This window comes from Lolium rigidum, chromosome 6 (assembly GCF_022539505.1).
Source record: "Lolium rigidum isolate FL_2022 chromosome 6, APGP_CSIRO_Lrig_0.1, whole genome shotgun sequence".
NCBI lineage: Eukaryota > Viridiplantae > Streptophyta > Magnoliopsida > Poales > Poaceae > Lolium > Lolium rigidum.
In genome coordinates this window covers 4914681-4934646 of record NC_061513.1, presented here as the reverse complement: position 1 = coordinate 4934646, position 19966 = coordinate 4914681, and the positions used below count along the sequence as shown (strand labels likewise).

The 19966-nt window shown below is 45.8% G+C and overlaps 1 protein-coding gene across 1 annotated transcript; it reads left to right on the top strand.

Moving 5' to 3' along the window:
• Positions 1 to 520: 520 nt before the first annotated feature.
• On the top strand, positions 521 to 1237 carry LOC124662091 (bidirectional sugar transporter SWEET6a-like). Its single transcript, XM_047199982.1, has one exon. It carries the CDS (start codon positions 521 to 523, stop codon positions 1235 to 1237), a length of 717 nt encoding a protein of 238 aa, XP_047055938.1.
• The last annotated feature ends 18729 nt before the right edge of the window (positions 1238 to 19966 follow it).

The following is a 19966-nucleotide window of genomic DNA, read 5'->3' as shown; positions in this document are numbered from 1 at the left end:
AGGTTGGGTAAATATATTTGGCATATCGGAGAAGAAATAATAAAAGTTGGCTAACATAATATATCCGGATACGGATCTATATCCATTATAATATCCATGTTTGTTTCAAAATCAAAACGAATCCGGTGACCATATAACCCATTGTAACTTGGATGCGGCCGTACGTGACCCCGGCAGACGAAGCGAGATTTGGCAACGCAAACAAAGTTCGAATCTTCATGAAAATTACGTACAGAACAAGTTAATTTTAGGGATATATCTGGTTTCAAAGCGCCGCGGCAACTCGATCCGGTATCTCTATCCGTTTGTAATTGTATTTGTACGTAGACAACAAGAGGAGGAATCCGTTGCGTGTACGTGCGTGTGTCCTGGTAGGGTTCAGGGTAGGTGGGTGGGGTGGGTGCGTATAAAGGGCTGGGCTAGCGATCACAAAAATCACAAAAGTCGATAGATCGATCTATCCACAAATCAAGCCAGCCACCTACGTACGTGTGCAACTCGCCGGAATCAAGCTTTGAAGATGGTGTCCGCGGACGTGGCCCGGAGCGTCGTCGGCATCGTCGGCAACGTCATCTCCTTCGGGCTCTTCCTGTCGCCGGTGCCGACGTTCTGGGGGATCATCAAGAAGAAGGACGTGGAGGAGTTCAGCCCGGTGCCGTACCTCGCCACCATCTTCAACTGCATGCTCTGGGTCTTCTACGGCCTCCCCTTGGTCCACCCCAACAGCACGCTCGTCATCACCATCAACGGCATCGGCCTCGCCATCGAGGCCGCCTACCTCGTCACCTTCTTGCTGTACGCGCCAAACAGGAAGCGCCTCTGGGTGCTCGCCGTGCTCGCCGCCGAGGCCGTCCTCATGGCCGCCCTCGTGACCGGCGTGCTCCTCGGAGCCCACACGCACGACAGGAGGTCCATGATCGTCGGAATCCTCTGCGTCATCGCCAACACCTGCATGTACTTAGCCCCGCTCAGCGTCATGGGCAAAGTTATCAAAACCAAGAGCGTCGAGTACATGCCCTTCTACCTCTCCTTCGTCGGATTGCTCAACGGAGGCTGCTGGACGGCCTACGCCCTCATCAAGTTCGACCTCTACATCACCATCCCCAATGGCCTCGGTGTGCTCTTCAGCATCGCCCAGCTCATCCTATACGGATGCTACTACAAGTCCACCCCAAAGAAGGCCAAGAACGTCGAGCTGCCAACCATCGCCGACAAAACCCTCAGCACCAACGTTTAGCGCACCCTCCTGCGCAAGGCCGTCCGTCCTCTAGTTTCAGCTACATGCATATGTTAGGCTTATATATACTCGTATACTACTAGCCAATTCTTCCATAGTTCAGACATATTAGTATCTTCTACTTTTAACTGGTGGTGTTAGTCTTCAGTTAATTCATAGGCGTACCTGTCTTTGGTCCTTATTATTATTCTTGTCTATATACGATTTTCATGATATTATGATTGGGTTTATTTAATCATTGTGTTGCTCTGCAAATACTATTACGATCGCCAAGGCACCATACTCTTCAAACTGTGACCACTAATGCATGTAAGGAAGTCATGTGTCTAGATTTGTGCCAAAATACTTTCATCTCAATTCAGAGCCGGAAAATAATCTTTATTCATGGGCATGAAACCCTCTCAGTAAAAACTGGATATATATCACTGCATTTGCCTTGCACAGTAGCTACTGCTAGTAAACCTACTGCTAGCAAATTAACAAATTAAGTAAACCCCAGTAGCATGCATTCCTATTTTTTATTCCCCTCCAAGTTTCATTAACAAAGTTAGTAAACCTACTGCTAGTAGCTACTGCATCAGTAGCATGCATTATTCCAATAGTAGAACCCAACATCATCAAGAAATTAGAACCATGTAGAGCTTCAGAACACTGAAACTGCTAGTGTATTGTTCAGACGATGGTTAATCCAGATAGTACCAGTGCTGTAATCGCCCAAATCTTCAAGTATTTGAGAACGGGATTAGAGGAGGGCGTAAGATAAGGACTAAAGCTGATTTAATCTGACTAAAAAATCTGAACAATACCTCCTGAGCAATGTCTAGTGGTGAAAAAAATAAGCTGGACAAAAAATTGCAGGCCGGATTAGAAACCCAAAAACTGGCAAACACAGAGAAAGTTCTTTGACATGTAAACCCATTGCTGTAATCGACCAAATACACACATAATATAGTTTTGATGCTACTTTCAGCTGCGCCATATTCGACGTTCTAGTCTGGTAGCCATCAACCTGTGTGGTTACACGATGAGCTTCATCCGGAAGATGTAGCTGGAACTCCTTATCATACCAGCACAAACATTCGATTTAATGATATTCTTGCATATTTACCAATCTGGGAAATTTACAAATCATACCCAGCACAACAGCTTCATCCTCAACTGTATTCTTAACAGATCCTAGACCATCTCATCTCTAACAGCATCCATAAATTGTGCAATGGTATTGCAAAAGATCCAATTGTTTCTTGAAAATGAGCTAACTTTTAATCAATATAGTACATGAGTGGGGATTTTTTTAAATTCTCCACAAACGTGTACTTCTCTTCTCCGAGAGCATGATTATAGACTAGCCCAGCCAAGACAGTCTTCAGTCAAGTCATCGACTGAATTGATGGCTTCGCCACCACAGGCGCACAAGTCTCTCCATGTTCCTCCTCTTCACTCTTCGGAGAGCAATAATTTGCAGCATGCAAATTCTTGAGCTTAAAATGTAAAAGACTACCACGCAAAAACTTGTGACACTTCAAGTTTAACGTGCATGGATTCAAACCAGGATGAATTTAATGTATTGTCCTCACTTGAAATATCGATCATCATGCTTAGGTCTTGGTATAGTTACATACCATATATACATGGCTCGGCTCTTGAACTATTTCTACATGGATTTATCTTATCCCATGACATGCAATAAAATACAGTCAAGTTTCCAAATGTTTTTGACAAACATCTAACTTCTTATATTTGGTGCAGCCACATTAGAAAAATCTGCAGACCAAAGATTGGAAACCGTTCCCCCTCGTCGCTCTCATAGGCGACGGGAGGGAGCTGACAAGGGATTAACTTGTCAATGCCTACAGATTGTAGACTTAGGGTTTCGTAGAAAGTAGAGGGCAAGTAGATCTCGAAGGTTCAGCTGAAAAGGTGCTCGACTCAGAAATTATGGTGGCGTGTTGACAATAGGTTCGATCCCTTCTCTTTCCGTCAGCTCCCCTTTATATAGGAGGTGGAGCCGAGGCTTTTCGTGCCGTGTAAGTTACAAACTGCGGGAGGCTTATTGAGACTTTCCTATATTGCTACATTATTTCTAATTCAACTCTATTTTCCTTATCCGAAGTTCTCTGGGCTTCTGGGCCTCCAAAGCTTCGGGTTCTTCGGGCTTCACGTCCTCTCCAGATAACCCGGGTGTCTTATTCGGCATGCCTATTCGGCATACCTATGCCAGTAGCCTCCAAGATTTTTCTTGAATCGCAGAGTCAAGTAAAATCTCCATCGTAAAACCAAGTCGCATGGTTTATAAAACTTTCGAATCATAATGAATATTTTGCTCAATATCTATTTTGTGCAGGGATGATGGTAGATGGGGCTGGTTCATCTGACGGATCAAGTACCTGCTCTTGCGGTAAACCCGCAAAAACCTACTTCAAGCTCAAGTCCCTAGACTCGAACTCGGGATACTGGCATAATTCGACACGCGCCGCTTAAGGACTTATCGTGAATCGAATCCCAGCTGTGTTTTATCGAGTACCTAACGCGTCCGTTAGGATTTTTCTTCGCATCTGCTGACACAGATAGAGTGGGAGAGCGCATTCGGGTGCGATACCACGCCACACAGACAGATCCTGGGGTCTTACCTTCGTAATCTCTTTCGAGTTACGACATTTAAAGTTTTTACCGTGGCAGATGCGCTCTGAGAATATTTTATCGAGTGCCTTTGTCGGCTGCTGGAACTCTTTATTTATTCGAGTTGACTCGTGGGACTATATCTTGTTCTCCAGATGGGAGTACATGTCGAGTTATATGTAACTCGAAGATGTACGAAGGGAATTCTTCGCCTGTAATTCTATATTGACTTGTCACTTTCTCATCTTTTTCATATTTCATCGGGTGCGCGACCAGCACTCCCGATGGGAGTAGCCCCCGAGGCTATAGCCGAGTGTTTGCACTTGGTTGTAGGCTCAACTTTTGTTATTTCGATCAACTCTATATTTTTCTTTTCACGTCTCCATCTTATCAGAAATACGCACAATACATCTGATAAGAGTAGCCCTCGAGCATATGGACAGGTGCTTGCATCTGGGCATAAGCTCTCGAATATTTTTCTTAGCTATATATTGCTCCACCTCTTGAAGTTTTCTGCCCGCTATTTTTTGCTTCACCTCCCGAATATTTCCTTACTATGACGTTGATGCGACGAAAACCACGTATCGTTGTCTAGGGAAGACACGACTCCTGGTGCACCGCTGTTTTGTGGGCCCAAACTTCTGAACGCCCTCCACGTCGTGCAAGTGGGGCGCGCACGTCCTCCGATATTCCTGGCACGCGCACAGTAACATCCCCGCAGTAAATTTGGAGTGAAAAGACCATTTACCCCATGAGCACGTGTATAGCTCAGGATCTCTTCTTTTCTCATCCAACGGCTGAACATCATCGTCTTCCTCTATAAGATCTTACCCTTCTCCTCTCTTTTCTACTTCATTGCGCCGCACATCTTCTCTCTCTGTTCTTCTTCCTCCTCGAGCATCTCGCGCCCGCACTCTGCTTCCTTTCTCTATTTTCTCCATCGTGCCTTCCGCCATGGCTCCGCGCACCAAGCAGTGCAAAACCCGCGCTCCAGGAACCGAAGAGCGCATGGAAAAGGCCAAGATATCTGGATGGGAGAGGTCAAAACTTTCCGCGCAGGACAAAAAGATGCTGAAGAAGATGGGCCTTCTCAACAATGAAGCTATGAAGATGCCAGGAGACGAGAGTTCTCCCCATCCTCCTATCGGTTTCCGGGTAACCTTCATTGACTTCCTCATTCGCGGCCTCTCTGTTCCCGTTCACGAATTTCTTCGAGGACTCATTTTTATCTATGAGATCCAGCTACACCAGCTGACTCCCAACTCTCTCCTTCCCATCTCCATTTTCGTCACTCTTTGCGAGTGCTTCCTGGGCATCCATCCTCACTGGGGCCTATGGAAGCGCATCTTTTACCTCCGACGCAACAACTCGAAGAATGTCATCTACAAGGTAGGTAGTGTTTGCATCTGCGTCCGTCCAGAAGTCGGCTATTTTTATATGAAATTCGCCGACTCCATCCAAGGCTGGCGCATGAAGTGGCTTTACGCCAAGGACGAATCTACGGATGCTCAGGAATATGGGCTTGCCCTCTTTGATGCTTCGGAAGATATTTGAAGGCGCAAGTCTTAGGACGCAGAGGCTTCAGCCGAAGAAAAGGCAGCCACTGATGCTCTTATTGCGCGTATCAAAGAGCTTCAGAACACATATGGGGCGGAATTGTCGGGTGTGCAGATTATTGCTCACTTCCTGCGCATCCGATTTCAGACTCTCCAAACTCGAAAAAATCCCATGTGGATGTATTCGGGCGATGAACATTCTAACAGGGTCTCTGTCCAGCTTCCTCTGAAGAACTTGGAGAAGCTTGTCCGCAGCTTCACTTCCTTGAGCAAAAATCATGAAGTACCTTCTTCCTGCCGCCTTGGTGACCACGCTCTTCCCAAGTAAGTAATTTTCTTCGAGTTGTATTCCTGTTTTTTTACTGCACTTGTTTTTCTTTCGTGTTTTGATAGCTTTATTTTTCCTTCTCGTACTTTCTTGCCTACAGAACTACCAAATTCTTTCCTCTCTCGCTTCGTTGCATGAAGGTAGTGAAGTGGATGAGCGAGCCATTGTTCACGACGACACGCAAGAATCCTCCGTATCTGAGAGCGAACCCGCAGAATCTCAAAGAACTGCGGGTTCCTCTGACAAGGACTCTGAATCAGAACAACACTCTGATTCTGCTCAATCCGTTTCTCCACCTCCTACTGCTTCTCCGGATAAACGCAAGAGAAAAAGAGACGATGATGAAGAAGATTCCGACGTGTCCAAACTCGCTGAACCAGCCGCCGAAGAATATTCTCCCGAAGATCAAGACATCTTCGACCCCAACGCCATGACCGGTGCTGTTAGCTCGTAAGTTGCTATTTCTTGTTTCTTCCTGCCTTCTTTATTTTAGTTTCCTTAAATTTATTTTGATGCTATATTGACAGAGCTGACGAAGAAGAAACTGAGCCCGAAACTCATGGGACATCTAACACGAGCACCTCCAATACGTTGGTCCTTTCGGAGGATCATCGTGTTGCGCCATAAACGTCGCCTCCCCCACAAGTTGATCCACAAGCATCGGCGCCAGTGCCTAGCCCCCGAGCACCGAGGCCGAAGAAAGCTAAAACCAGGGCTGCTGGCCAACAGGAGGTTGCTACTGGGAGTACGTCGGCTCCTCTCCTTGAGGACGTAATTTGCCTTTTCATGTTTGTCGCCTTTCTTGCTTAACTCGAAAGATCTTGTACTCGAAAAATCAGCGAGATCGGGTTGGATCCGTTTACCTCCGTCCATCGCGTTTCTTGCAGTACATGATGATGTTGACGATGCCATCGAGACCACCTCCTTGCAGCCTCCAATTCCCACAGACGGCGCCAATTGACAAGGGATTAACTTGTCAATGCCTACAGATTGTAGACTTAGGGTTTCGTAGAAAGTAGAGGGCAAGTAGATCTCGAAGCTTCAGCCGAAAAGGTGTTCGACTCAGAAATTATGGTGGCGTGTTGACAATAGATTCGATCCATTCTCTTTCCCTCGGCTACCCTTTATATAGGAGGTGGAGCCGACACTTTTCGTGCCGTGTAAGTTACAAACTGCGAGAGGCTTATTGGGCCTTTCCTATATTGCTACATTATTCCTAATACAACTCTATTTTCCTTATCCGAAGTTCTCTGGGCTTCTGGGCCTCCAAAGCTTCGGGTTTTTCGGGCTTCACGTCCTCTCCAGATAACCCGGGTGTCTTATTCGGCATGCCTATTTGGCATACCTATGTCAGGAACCCTAGCCACCACCTGCCTAGGCCCCTCCCCCTGCTCCTCCCTCTCCTCGCCGCTGCCGGGGGCGTCGCCGGGCAAAGCCCGGGCGCTGGGGGCGACGGGGACTCCTCTCCCCCTCACGCGGAGGACTTGGCGCGGGCTGACGGGGCCGGTGAGAGCGGCGCTCTTGACGAGTAGCGCGCTTGAAGAGCGGTGTGGCTGCCTCGGCAGCGGCGTGGCGGCTCCATGGTGTGGCGGCGTCCCCATGCTGAAAGAGGCGGCTGCTCTCGGGCGGCCACCAAGTCTGGTGCTGGAGGCGCGGCGGTGGGCGGGCATGGTGGTTTGCGGAGGTGGCAGCGAGGCGACGGGGCGCTAGACGTCGATGGCTTGGCGACGGCGGCACGGCCAACTGGCGCCAACGCGGGGCCGATCTAGGCCTAGAAGGCCTAGTCGTTTTCTGCTTCGCCTTTTATGGTGCCTACTGCGAGGACGGCCTTGGCCGTTTCGTTCAGGCGACCATGGGCAGCGCCGCCGGATTCCTAGCTGGGGGACGCAACCTGCTGCCGAGTCTTCTTCTTTGTAGCCGCCATGGGCTTGGCGGCGACGACTTAGCGAGGCAAGATCTGATTTTTGAACCTCCTTCGTCGTCGTCAGGCGGTGCACGGCGTTGTGGGCGCTTGTTCGTCCGCTTCGAAGAATAAAGGTGTCGGTTCTAGTTTTCTTCTCATACCAAGTTTGAAGATCTGTCGGATGATTGTTCACACCAGTCTGGGTGGATTATCGTGTTTCAGAAGACCTTGTCGGCAAATATCATTGTGCGAACAATGCGTGAAGATTGCTGGATTGGGTGGTTCTGGAAGGCCCTGCCTGGCAATGTTCTTGTTGAAGGTATTTTTTTTGAGAGAGATGACTTTCTTTAGGGTGAAAACCTAAGATCTATGATCGGGTGACGACAGCGTTTGTGCACTGTTTCCTTCTTAGAGGCGTCCCTTATGGAGAAGCTGATCTTCTGGTGTTGTCTTGATGGTATCAGTGTTGTTGTTTCAAGTTATGGATCTGTAGTGGGGTCTTTCTTTTTGTAATTATTTTCTCTTTTTTGACTGTGTGCATCCTTTATGACATTAGGGTATGATGTTGTTGCAAAGGCTAGGTATAATTAGTATCTCCGCGATATTAATGTATGCTTGTTATAAAAAACATTAGAATAATCTTGTGACATGGAACTAGAGTATGCAACAAATCATTCTATGCACACAAAAAAACTATGCACCTTTTCTCAAACTCCAGAGATTTTTTTTTCGATGAAGGGAATATATTAATATCAAAAGATACCAATTACACCCAGCCTCTGCAACAACGCACCACCCTAATAGCACTACGGATGCACACATCCAAAAAAAAACTAAGAAACAAAAGTTCTGCCGCAGTATCTCGGGCCTAACAACAGCAATACATCCACCACCAAGACAACACCTGAAATACAGACTCTCCAAAAATGACGCCTTCAAGAAGGGAACAATGCTCTAACACCGTCGTCGCCCGATCGAAGATCTTAGATTTTCACCCTGAAGATAGTCCCCGCTCTCAAAACAATGCCTCCAACAAGGTCATTGCCAGGCACAACCAGTTAAGGCCAGACCTTGGGTTTTCACCCTGAAAGGTAGTACTCCCCCACTTTCATATATACCGTTGTTGTGAAGCCCGGAACACAAGGCAAGTCCCTCAACAGCGCGAAGACTTGAACCTCCCTTAGCTAGTCCTCCCATCCGGCCTTTATGAAATTCTCTTCTTCCGACTTTCATCATGGATCCATAGTCACTTGATGTCAACACATACAAAGAGCTTCACGCCGCTCCCTCCAGAACCAAACGGTCGGAATAAAAGCATCGGTGCGCGCAACCGAATACCACCCGATCCAGGAAACTACAGGCAAAAGATGCGCTGATGCATTCGCCGGCGAGCCTTCCTGAACTCAACACTCCGGCTAGATGAAAAGGATCAGCATCGGGTAGGTCTTCATCTTCGCAGAAGAAAAACCCTAGGACCACCACCTTCAAACCTGAAGTAGACGAACAGGCCCCCACGCCACCATCCGCTGACAACGATGACGAAGGAGAATTTGGTGGACGGTGGAAGCCGCAACCACACCATCCTCGCCCCGCACATCGCCGCCCCCTTCCTCGCGCCACCAGCAGAAGCCGACGATGGATCTCGACGGGCACAAGATCCAACACCCGCCGCCACCACCATCCATCGCCGGAGGCCGTGGAGGAGGAGCTGCCGCCGCATATCCAAGGACGCCGCCCTAGACGCGGAGCACGCCGAAGCTGGAGGTCGTCGCCCCAACCGCCACCGCCGGTCGCCGCCTCCAACAACCCCCCGGGCACTTTGGCGCCGGGGCCCGCCGCCACCATGGCCAGCGCCGATGGCAGCGGCGGAGGGAGAGAAACGGAGGGAGGGGGCGACGGAAGGAGGTAGATCGGCCCCCCGGCGGCGCCCTGGGGAGCGCCACAGGAGGGTTAGGGAGAGTCGCTGTGTGGCGTAGAGCGGGGAAGAAGGTGCGGCAGTCAAACTCCAGAGATACATTAGCAGTCAGGATTTTGCCCTGCGCTTCATTTCAGGGTGCCAAGAACCATGGTCAAGGACCAGAACCCAATCTACAAAAAAAAAAGCGACGAAGTAAGAGTTCTGATGTTACATTGCAACTAATAAGGTAGCCATGTTCGCAGAACCAAAAACTACAATAAGCAGGTAGCCATGTTCACAAGCTTGTGACTGAAAATACATGTGAACTATTTATCCAAAGGTCTATGAAAGTCAGAAGGATGTTATATTGTGCAAATATAAGAAAAAATGCATACCATATACTCGTGTGCACATCAAATTTGTGGCTCATGTGCATTATTTCCAGTTTTCCACCGTGAAAATATCACTTGGTTCATTGCTTTGGTGTATGCATAGGACCTATGGCAGGGCCAGGGACCATACAGAAAATACAGATATGCTAAGCAATTCTGTGGAATGAAGATCTTCATATGAAGCATATTTAAAAGAAATTGAACATTGCCACAGTTACAACAATATCAGTCAACTGATCAGCCAATCCTTCATACAGCTGCAAAACTAGTGATTTTTTGTCAGACAAGGTACTTGAGAGAAGGTGTATGTCTACATTTGTTTACAGATAAACTGGTGAAATAGAGTACAACCACCTTGTCCTAAGAGTTGTTCTTCCTACTATTTTCAAGATCTCCCTCTAAGGTTGATCACCCATAACAGTAGACGTCCTGAATGATTCAAGAAATTCAAGAGTTGCCTTCTTGGCAACCTCAAAGCCATCAACCAAAAAACCATGGAACCTGCAAAAATAACAATTGGTTACTATGATCTTATAGCAAGGAGCCAGCTACCATATGAGCATGAGGGCTTTCACTCTACAATTAGAGGTAACATATTACTATATATAATTACAAGCTTTACAGCAGAAGGCCCATTTATTTAAGGTTCAGTTTTAGGCTCAGTTGCGCAGGAACCAACTGGGACTCTGGGAGCATGTTCAAAGCACATTAATCTCCACGAAATAAACGTAATCATGCTAGAAGAGTTGTCTGACTTAGAACTACTCAGAATAATACTATTGATACAGCCAATTAGTCCTGCTAGTCACATTCAAGATGCCACACCTACAAACCATTAGCAGTGGCACAGGTCTACAAATATTTCACATCAGTATATTTGTGTACTCACGTCCGTTCACATGTGAAGATTATTGCAAAAATATGTAAAAGTGCTTGATCGCAACCTTAACAAACTAAATAGATGCATTAAGAATTTAAGACAGAATACTAGCCCATCATTCCCAGAAGATGAGTACTGTCAAGAAAGATTAACACCAAACATTGCACAAGTGTATTGCCTTTACATCTTTGATGAAAAGGATAATCACATTTAGTTGTATGGCGCCTATAAGTTTCTCCTAAATGCCTAACAAATACTTCAAAAGGAAGCACCAAATTCCATGCAACAACAATCATGGGAGCGTTTGGTAGCCTGCATCACTTTCCTGCACCATTAGCGCAGCGGGAAGGAGTCCCCTGCGCGTCGCAGATGGGCCATGGGGCATAAAAACCACGTTGTTTGGTGGCCTACATAGAGTTTATTCGGTCCCGTGGAGATTTGGGCTCTGCCCGTTTGGTAGGTCGGTTTTCAGGTCTTGTAGCAGTCCAGAACGACGCTCCTGTTGTTTGGTTGCAACCCAGAAACTGCTTCTGCTTACCTCTTACCTTCGATGGTGAGGTTACCAGCGATCAACAACACAAGCAAGAACACAATTCACAGTTCAGACAAACTTAGCACTGATAGTAGTTCAAACACGGTCATAGTTCACGACACAGGACAATCATAGTTCACAACACACCATAGACGATCATAGTTCAACAGACGGCTGGAACAACAAGTACACACAGACTAGGAGCTTCAGACATGACTTTGGAAGACGACGCACATGGTGGCGTCGACATGGTAACGGCACATGGTCATCACCTTAGTGCAGGTGTAGTCGAAGATGACCACATTGTACTGGAAGGTGGACACCTTCTTGAAGACGAGGAACTGGCCTATCTGCAGCTGATGAGCGACGGAGAAGGCCACCCACCCCTGGTCGATGTATGCGTCATCGCCTTCTCTCACCGTAGTCATCCTCCAGTAGCAGCCAGTGTTGTTGGTGGCGATGATGTTCGAAGAGATTTCTCCGAACCACCTGATGAAATTATGAGGGATCCGTAGCCGGTTGAAGGTCGGCTTGAAGCCGATGCGCAGGAACTGGTCCGGCCCTACGTCCGGCTGGAAGTGGCCGACGTTAGCCGCCCTTCGCTTCTTGGATGGTCCCTCGTCGGGGTCTCAGGTGACCCAAGCTTGAGCTTCTCAGTCTGCCACAAGAACACATGGCATTAGAGGTGTGCCTTCTCACAAGTATATAGATGAAAACAAACATTGCAAACATGTGATGCCTCATACATTGGATCACACGGCAGCTCAAGGGACTGCCCTCAAACTAAGTCTAGTGTGCAAGATATCACACAAACACGACTAAGTTTGAGGGCAGCACCTTGCCTTCCAGTGTGCCATTGTTCAATCATTGGCCAATGCACTAGACAAACCAAAACGAGGCTTCATATATGTAGGATCATATGGCAGACAAAAGGACTGCCCGCAAACTAAGGCTAGTGTGCAAGTCGTATGACACACATGACTAAGTTTGAATGGCATCACCTTGCCTTCCAGTGTGCCGTTGTTGAATCATTGGCCAATGCACTAGACAAACGAAATGAGGCCTCATATATTGGATCACACGGCAAGCAAAGAGACTGTCCGCAAACTAAGTCTAGTGTGCAAGTGATATGGCACACATGACTAAGTTTGAGGGCAGCACCCTGCCTTCCGTTGTGTCATTGTTAAATCATTGGCCATTCACTAGTAGGAAAAGCCTCATCAGTGGCGCACCAAAAATGGATTCTGTGGCGCATGGGAGGTGCGCCACAGAAACGTCGCCACAAAAATAAGGTTTCTGTGGCGCACTTGCCCATGCGCCACAGAATTAAGGTTTCTGTGGCGCACGTCTTCTTAGGTGCGCCACAGAATTGGTTTTCAGTGCGCCACAGAATTTGCTTGTATTATACACGATTTTGTGCTGCCTGCTATACACATGCAGTTTATAGACAGCAATATACAGATATACAGGTTATATACAGCAACATTCAGATATAATATAAATATCATGTACATTGCACATATATAACATAGACATCATCATCACATTACTTAGAGCCCGATCGAGATACATATATAGTGGCAAGTGTCAAATGTTTTGCATACAACTCTTAATTCATACAAAATTCACAATTTCGAGATACAAAGTAGTCTTCATCCGGTTCCTCCTTTGCTCCCTCATCTCTACCCACCAGGCTCGCTTGCATCGGGTTCCTTCATCCAGTTCCTACTATGATGAAAATGGAAGAAAGTGAGACCAACAAGTCCGATGCACAAGAGAAATGGAATAAATGCCTCATACATTGTTGGTCAACACAAATATTAACATTCAGGGACGGTGTAAGTGAGACCAAGTCCGATGCACAAGAGATTGATATTTGTGCTATCTTACCAGGCTCACTTACGCCGCCCCCGAGTGTACGGTGACCAAACATTTTAATCATCAGCATTTTGAAAATCTCAAAGCAAATGGAATGACAAAATGGAATAAGTGCCTCATACATTGTTGGTCAACACAAATACTATGGTCAAAAACCATAGTTGCAGATACTACCGCAAGTATACTTTGCGAAGGGCCCCCTTTCCTCGGCCGCCGTTCCGTGAACGGGTGCTTGACGACACAACGACGCCGATCCGCCTCTCCGGCGCAGAACCACGGCAGTCCCTCGCCGTCCAGCTGAACGAGTCCTTGATGCAAAGACCGTGCCGGCCTGCTCGACGATTATGCCGGGCCGTGTTGCCGCGCTTCGGGCCGTGTGTCCGCGCCTGCACTCGTTCACCTTCTTGCCCGGTGAACCAATAGACTGATCGTTGGAATAAGGAAACCGATGACGGCCGGTCGCAAGATTAAATTGCGGTTGGCCGTCATCGGCTTCCTTATTCCAACGATTAGTCTATTCGTTCACCGGGCAAAAAGGCGAAGAGTGCGTGGCGCCCGAGACACGGCCCGAAGCTACGGCAATGTGGGTCGGCATGATGCTAGGAGGCTGACACCGTCTTTGCATTAAGGACTCGTTCACGTACTGGACGGCGAGAGAAGAAAAGTGGTGATGCACCGGAGAGGCAGGTCGGCGTTGTTGTCTCGTCAAAGACTCGTTCACGGAACGGCGGCCGAGGAAAGGGGGGCCCGTCTACAAAGTATATTGCGGCGTATAGGTGACCAAACATTGTAATCATCGGCACTAAAATGGAAGAAAGAGCCAAGTGGTATCTCAACTAGATATCATATGCCTCATACTTTGTTGGTCGAAAGAAATATTAACATTCCGGGATGGGGTCAGTGAGGCCAGGTAGAATGCACAAGAGATTGATATTTGTGCCATCGCACCGGGCTCACCGGCCCCACCCTGAGTGTACAAGTGACCAAACAATTTAATCATCGGCACTAAAATGGAAGAAAGCCCAATGCAATTAAGAAGTAGCTAGTATGAACTAAATGGAATGCCTCATACTTTGTTGGTCGAAACAAATATTAACATCCAGGGATGGAGTAAGTGAGGCCATGTAGGATGCACAAAATATTGATATTTGTGCCATCACACCAGGCTCACTTGCTCCACCCCCGAGTGTACGAGTGATCGACCAACCATCTAATCATCGGCAAGTACAAAAACACCAACAAACCAGCAACCATGGTGACATAAGTCAAGATGCTCAAACACACATAGCATGCATGGAGCGAGATGCTCCAAAGGGATTATTCATCACTTGGTATATAGACCAAGTGATGTTGGCAAAAGAGAGGCCAATCAAGAACCAGTAAATCCAGTAAGTGATAGATATGCCTAAACAAGCAACAACACATAGCATATCCTAGCTAACTAGATGAGACAAGTCTTGTTAGCCAACTGAATCACCTAGCACCACCTAGCCTTTTAAAACCATCAGAAACAGTCCTTTTTCTTCAAAGGATACCACAGTGGCATTCATTTACATGATCCCCTACTGTGGATATCTCTATTTTCATCAAAGCCAACAAGAAAAGGATACCACAAGTGGCATTCATTTACATGATTCCCTAATGTGAATATCTCTATTTTAGTATACCATCATAAGCATTCCATTTAAATCACACATTTTAGTATCTCGTTCTTATCCAAGTTTTTGCCTCAGCCTTTGCATCATTGGCTGAGCCAAGACATCAAGCATCCGGCCAGGGAGCATTCTTTCTTTTAGGGAACTATATGAACTATATGCACATGATCCGAGTAGCATCCACACTAATCGAGCATTATAAGCATAGTAGCATACCATAAGCTCACAAGAATCCATTAAGTAAATCTTCACAAGGATACCACGAGTAGCATAGTAGCATACCATAAGCTCACAAGAATCCATCATTTTATTCACAAGGATACCACAAGTAGCATACCATAGTAGCATTTCATGCATTTAAATGAACCAGTAGCATCAAAACCAACCAAATGTCCAACTAGCAAGCAATACCAAGTGAGCAAGTCTTCATTACCTTGTACAGAGTTCGAGACATGGATTTATTTCCAACAAAGGATGGAAATCAAATTAACATCATTGAATTAAATTGAATCATTACCATCACATGGTTCATCAATAACAAGTGGCAGTAAACCTCCACAAACAACAGGTACATATGATCCAGTAAGCCACACAGGCATAGAAAGTGATATAAGTTGACAATAACCAACACCAATATGTAGTAGCAGCATAGAAGTGTCACTAATATAGAACACTCCAATAAGCATCACTAGCTCACCAGTTAATGGTAAGCAAGTACAGAGAGGCATAGACAATTTCTATTGCTTAAGACAAGCAACAACAAGGATTAGCAGCATAACAATATACTAACCACTAGCAATCCAGGCTCCAAATGGAACCTTTGGAGCTGATATATATAGAGCCAATATAGCATGTCACTCGAAATGAAACTATCCATATGCAGGCAACAAAGTAATTTATTCAGATACTGCACATGAGCAGCATCACTGAATCAAAGAAACTAGCAACAATGCATCCAGAGCAACAACATCAATGCATCCAGAGCAACAACAATGCATCCAGAGCAACATCAATGCATCCAGAGCAACAGCAATGCATCCAGAGCGTTTCGTCGAGCAACAGCAATGCATCCAGAGCATTTCGTCGAGCAACAGCAATGCATCCAGAGCATTTCGTCGAGCAACAGCAATGCATCCAGAGCAATGCGCGGGAGAGGAAGAGGGAGGGGAGGGGAGAGAGTTCACCGACGACAGGGGTGGAGGAGGAGGTTGACGACGACGGCAGCGGTGGAGGAGGAGGAGGACGCGGCGGCTCCTCCACCTTCACGCGACGGCGGCCCCTCCTCGCGGCGGCCCCTCCTCGCTGTAGCGGCAGCTTGTGCTGCAGGTGGCGGGGATGGGAGGACCGTGGCGGCATGCGGCCCTCACGGAGTGTGGTGACCCGGCATACCACTGCATGGTGTAGTATGCAAGTCTGATATAACACCAATGAAACACCGTTCCACTAGTATTATATCGCTCAGAGTGGTACAACAGAAACATATGCGGGTCCAAGGCATGTCTATAGAATTACATCATTTACTCTGTTACATAAAATCATCACAGCCTCCTACTTTACAATGAGGTAAAACTGCAAATAAACTCCAGAAGAACAACTCGTAGTCTAGACTTATCACGAACTCTATTAGTAGAGTATTTAACTAGCTAAAGAGGCTTAGAATAGATTCTAGCTAAGTAGGAGCTAGGTTTAGGAAACTAGTTCCCTTCTATGGCTAAACTAGGTTTTTCCTTGATGTATGTGGTATTCAACTCCTCTGACAGGTCTTGTCTCTTGAAGTAGTTGTTGACTCCTTGATCTCTGAGTTGCATTGTAGATCCTCCTTCGATGCCTCCATATCTAAGCAGGGGATTTAAGAGTAGGATGAGTACGAGCGTACTCAACAAGTTCATTATAGGAAAGAGGTGTTTAATGCACTAGCTACGGTATTAGACCAGAAAGTCTAATACCAATGCAGGTTTTGATAAACATTTCTTCAAGAGATTGCTTTTATTTCAAAGAGCTATGTCCGTCAGCCTTCACCGGTTTACTAGAACTTCATGGAGCTCCTTTCCGGCCGCGTTCGCAGCTTCCATATCCCGGAACAGGGAGTGACAGGTCACGGTTCTTTACACTCTGCAGAGGTGTGTTGCTTTACCCATAAGAGATCTTAACCTTGGTGCCAACCAAGCTGCAGGCTTGTCCACACTTCCTATGGTGTGAGGCCTGGTATAAGGTCATAGCCAATCATATTCCTCCGCTGCCTCATACACCCACCCGTTGTTGCAAACTCCGACCCTGGGTCCTCGCCGGTCCCATTATTCCCACTTACGGGTGGACCCCGACCACGACAACAGTTCAGGTCTCTACCATGAACTCCTTCGCCGGCAGCTGCAACCCATCATAGACCGCAATTACCGTGGGGACTTTATCGGGACCCCCACCCTACCACTTTTCCTCTCTTGGATCAAGGGTACCACTTGTCCTCTCTTGGATCAAGGGTCTACGGTAAAGCGCATCCGTTGATGTACAAGAGGTGGAAATACAATTGACTATTCCGTCCCACTCCGGATCTTATGGTTAACACGGGTATTACGGCACAAGAATCATCGGCGACATTTGTTGTTTAATCCTAGATGGATATAAACCCTTGCAATGGAACCTCCACCATATCAACACAATCCATGGTTCCATTGCCCACCACATAGTCATATTCATAGTTATGAAAGTAGTGGTTTTGGTTTTTATGCAATAGTGATAATCATAGTACTTTGCAAGTAATTTGATAAAGATACTCAAATGACATGAGCAAGCGATGAACTTGCCTTTCTTGATCTGCAAGATTATGCGGGCAAGGTCTTCGATACGCAATAACTCCAAATTCTGAAATAGCATCATCGTCCGGTAAGGACGATGTTTAAAAGATTGGCAAGGATGCAATAATGCATAAGTATGAGATGCAATCGCTCTAAGCGTGACCTAACCCCGATGATTTAGGATTAGTGAGTGGTAATGATCGGTTCGAGGGTGTGTTGCACTTTTAGATCTGATTCACAAACAAGGTTCTTATTCAGGTGTGATTACCTGATATTATAAACAGGTAGGTAATAAGGCATAGTAATCAATTGAGCACACAAAGAATGATAATTGGAATAATGTTAACAAGTAAAGAACAGTTGTCAGTTTTAGTACTATATGGCATGGTTAATGATTGATTATCATATACTTTAAAAGAATAACTTCTGAAGAACATGTTCTTTGATAAAGAACAAGTATGATAATTAGGTTGGTGGGGTTCTATGGTTGTCTATGGTTTCATCTAGTTTACGGAGTAAGTATTAAATGGATCCAAACAGGGTTGGATTCATCAATAGCTAGAACCTGTAGGGTTGAGTTAAGCCTAAGCATTTTGAGCAATCTATTATAAATAGTTGCTATCAAGGTTGGTATACCTTGCTTGGGGATAGCTAGTTAGGGTTTATAGGTCCTGTTAAGTAGGGTTGAGGATACTCTCTATTTTCTTCAAAAGAATAACTTTTGAAGAACATACTTCTTAAATACTAAGGAGTATAATCATTAGGTTGAGGTTGTTTAGGTTTGCTATTTAATTCCCTAAGTAAAGATTGGTTGGTTCCTAAAGAGGATGTTTGATAGTTATCTAACACTAGTAAAGTTTAGTGTGTATGGGATATGATGTCAATATTAGCATGGTTGCTAATGGAGTTCATCACAATGGTGTGATGCTATATAGGTATGAGTAAGGTTGATACTTTTGATGATAGGAATTAGGGTTTAGACTTAGGTGTTCCTATTTGATCATCTAGGTTTGAGGGGATGAACACATGGAATGCTAAAGTCTTAGTGATAGACTCCTATATTTTATGTGGACCTGGATATGCACTTAGTGGCTAATTATGGATCTAGGTATGAATACAATGTCTCTTGATCACATGTCTTAACCTAGGGTTTAGGTTTAGGAGCAAATTAAGTTTCAAATGAATTATTGGACCTAGGGTTTCTAATTGGATTAGGGTTTTAGGATTTCACATGAAATGATGAATTCCTGTTTTTCTACCATATGGAACTAGGTTTTTCTAGTTACCCTATAATTCTTGGATTAATAACTTCAATAAGGAAATTGAAGTTATTAATAACTTAGAAATAAAACAATGTTGGGTTTGGCATTTTATTATTTTTAATGAATTAATAATTAGGGTAATTACTAATCAGGGTTTTAAATCCTTCTAATAAGGATTTAATAAAATAATAAAGAAAAATTAGTTTTAAAGTTTTCTTTATTTATTTACTGGTTTCAATTTAATTTTTAAAGTTTTCCTTATTTATTGAATTTAATTTAAGTTAGAATTAATAAATAAGGCTTAAATAACAAGTATTAAATAATTAAATCTTTATTAAAAATAAAAATTTCATTTTATATTTTTATTGGATAGAGTTTAATTTTATAAGAATTTTAATATCTTATTTATATTTTTCTGACTTAAATTGGATTTTCTAGATTTATTTGAAGTTGCAGAACTTTTCTGGAATTAAATTTAAACGGAATGACTAAAGGTACCCGGTTAAACTACCCAGAGAGTCACTGATTAGTGGGCCTTAGGCCACGTCAGCTGCCAGGTGAGATGCTGACCAGGTCAAATCGACCAGGGGTCCCACGAGACAAGTCTCCCCACCGGCGGTTAAACGCCGGCGAGTTGACCGTCGACACTGGTGCTGCTCTAGGGCTTGCGGGACTCCGGGAAGAGCGGCAATCGGACCCCCACTACACGCGGAACCAATCTATAGCGGCGCCCGCGGAATGACCACCGGAGTTACTCCGGCGAATGCGTCTGCGGCGGCGAACTCCGGCGAGATACTCGAAATAACGCCACAGTTGATGATTAAGCATGGATTCGGGCTCTAAAGATGCGTAAGGATCACCTGAAGCCGATGAGCTGCTCGACGAACTCGCGAGGTGGTCGGAGACGGACAGATCGTCCACCTGTCCGACGATCACCGGCGAAAGGGAATGTCGATTTTCCAGGAACTGGGGCTTCCCCTCCTCGATTCCTTCCTCCTGGTGGATCATCAAGTCACTACGGAGCTCGGAGGCGAC

Coding starts and splice junctions, on each gene's coding strand:
- LOC124662091 (XM_047199982.1), top strand. CDS start 521: ATGGTGTCCGCGGACGTGGCCCGGAGCGTCGTCGGCATCGTCGGCAAC.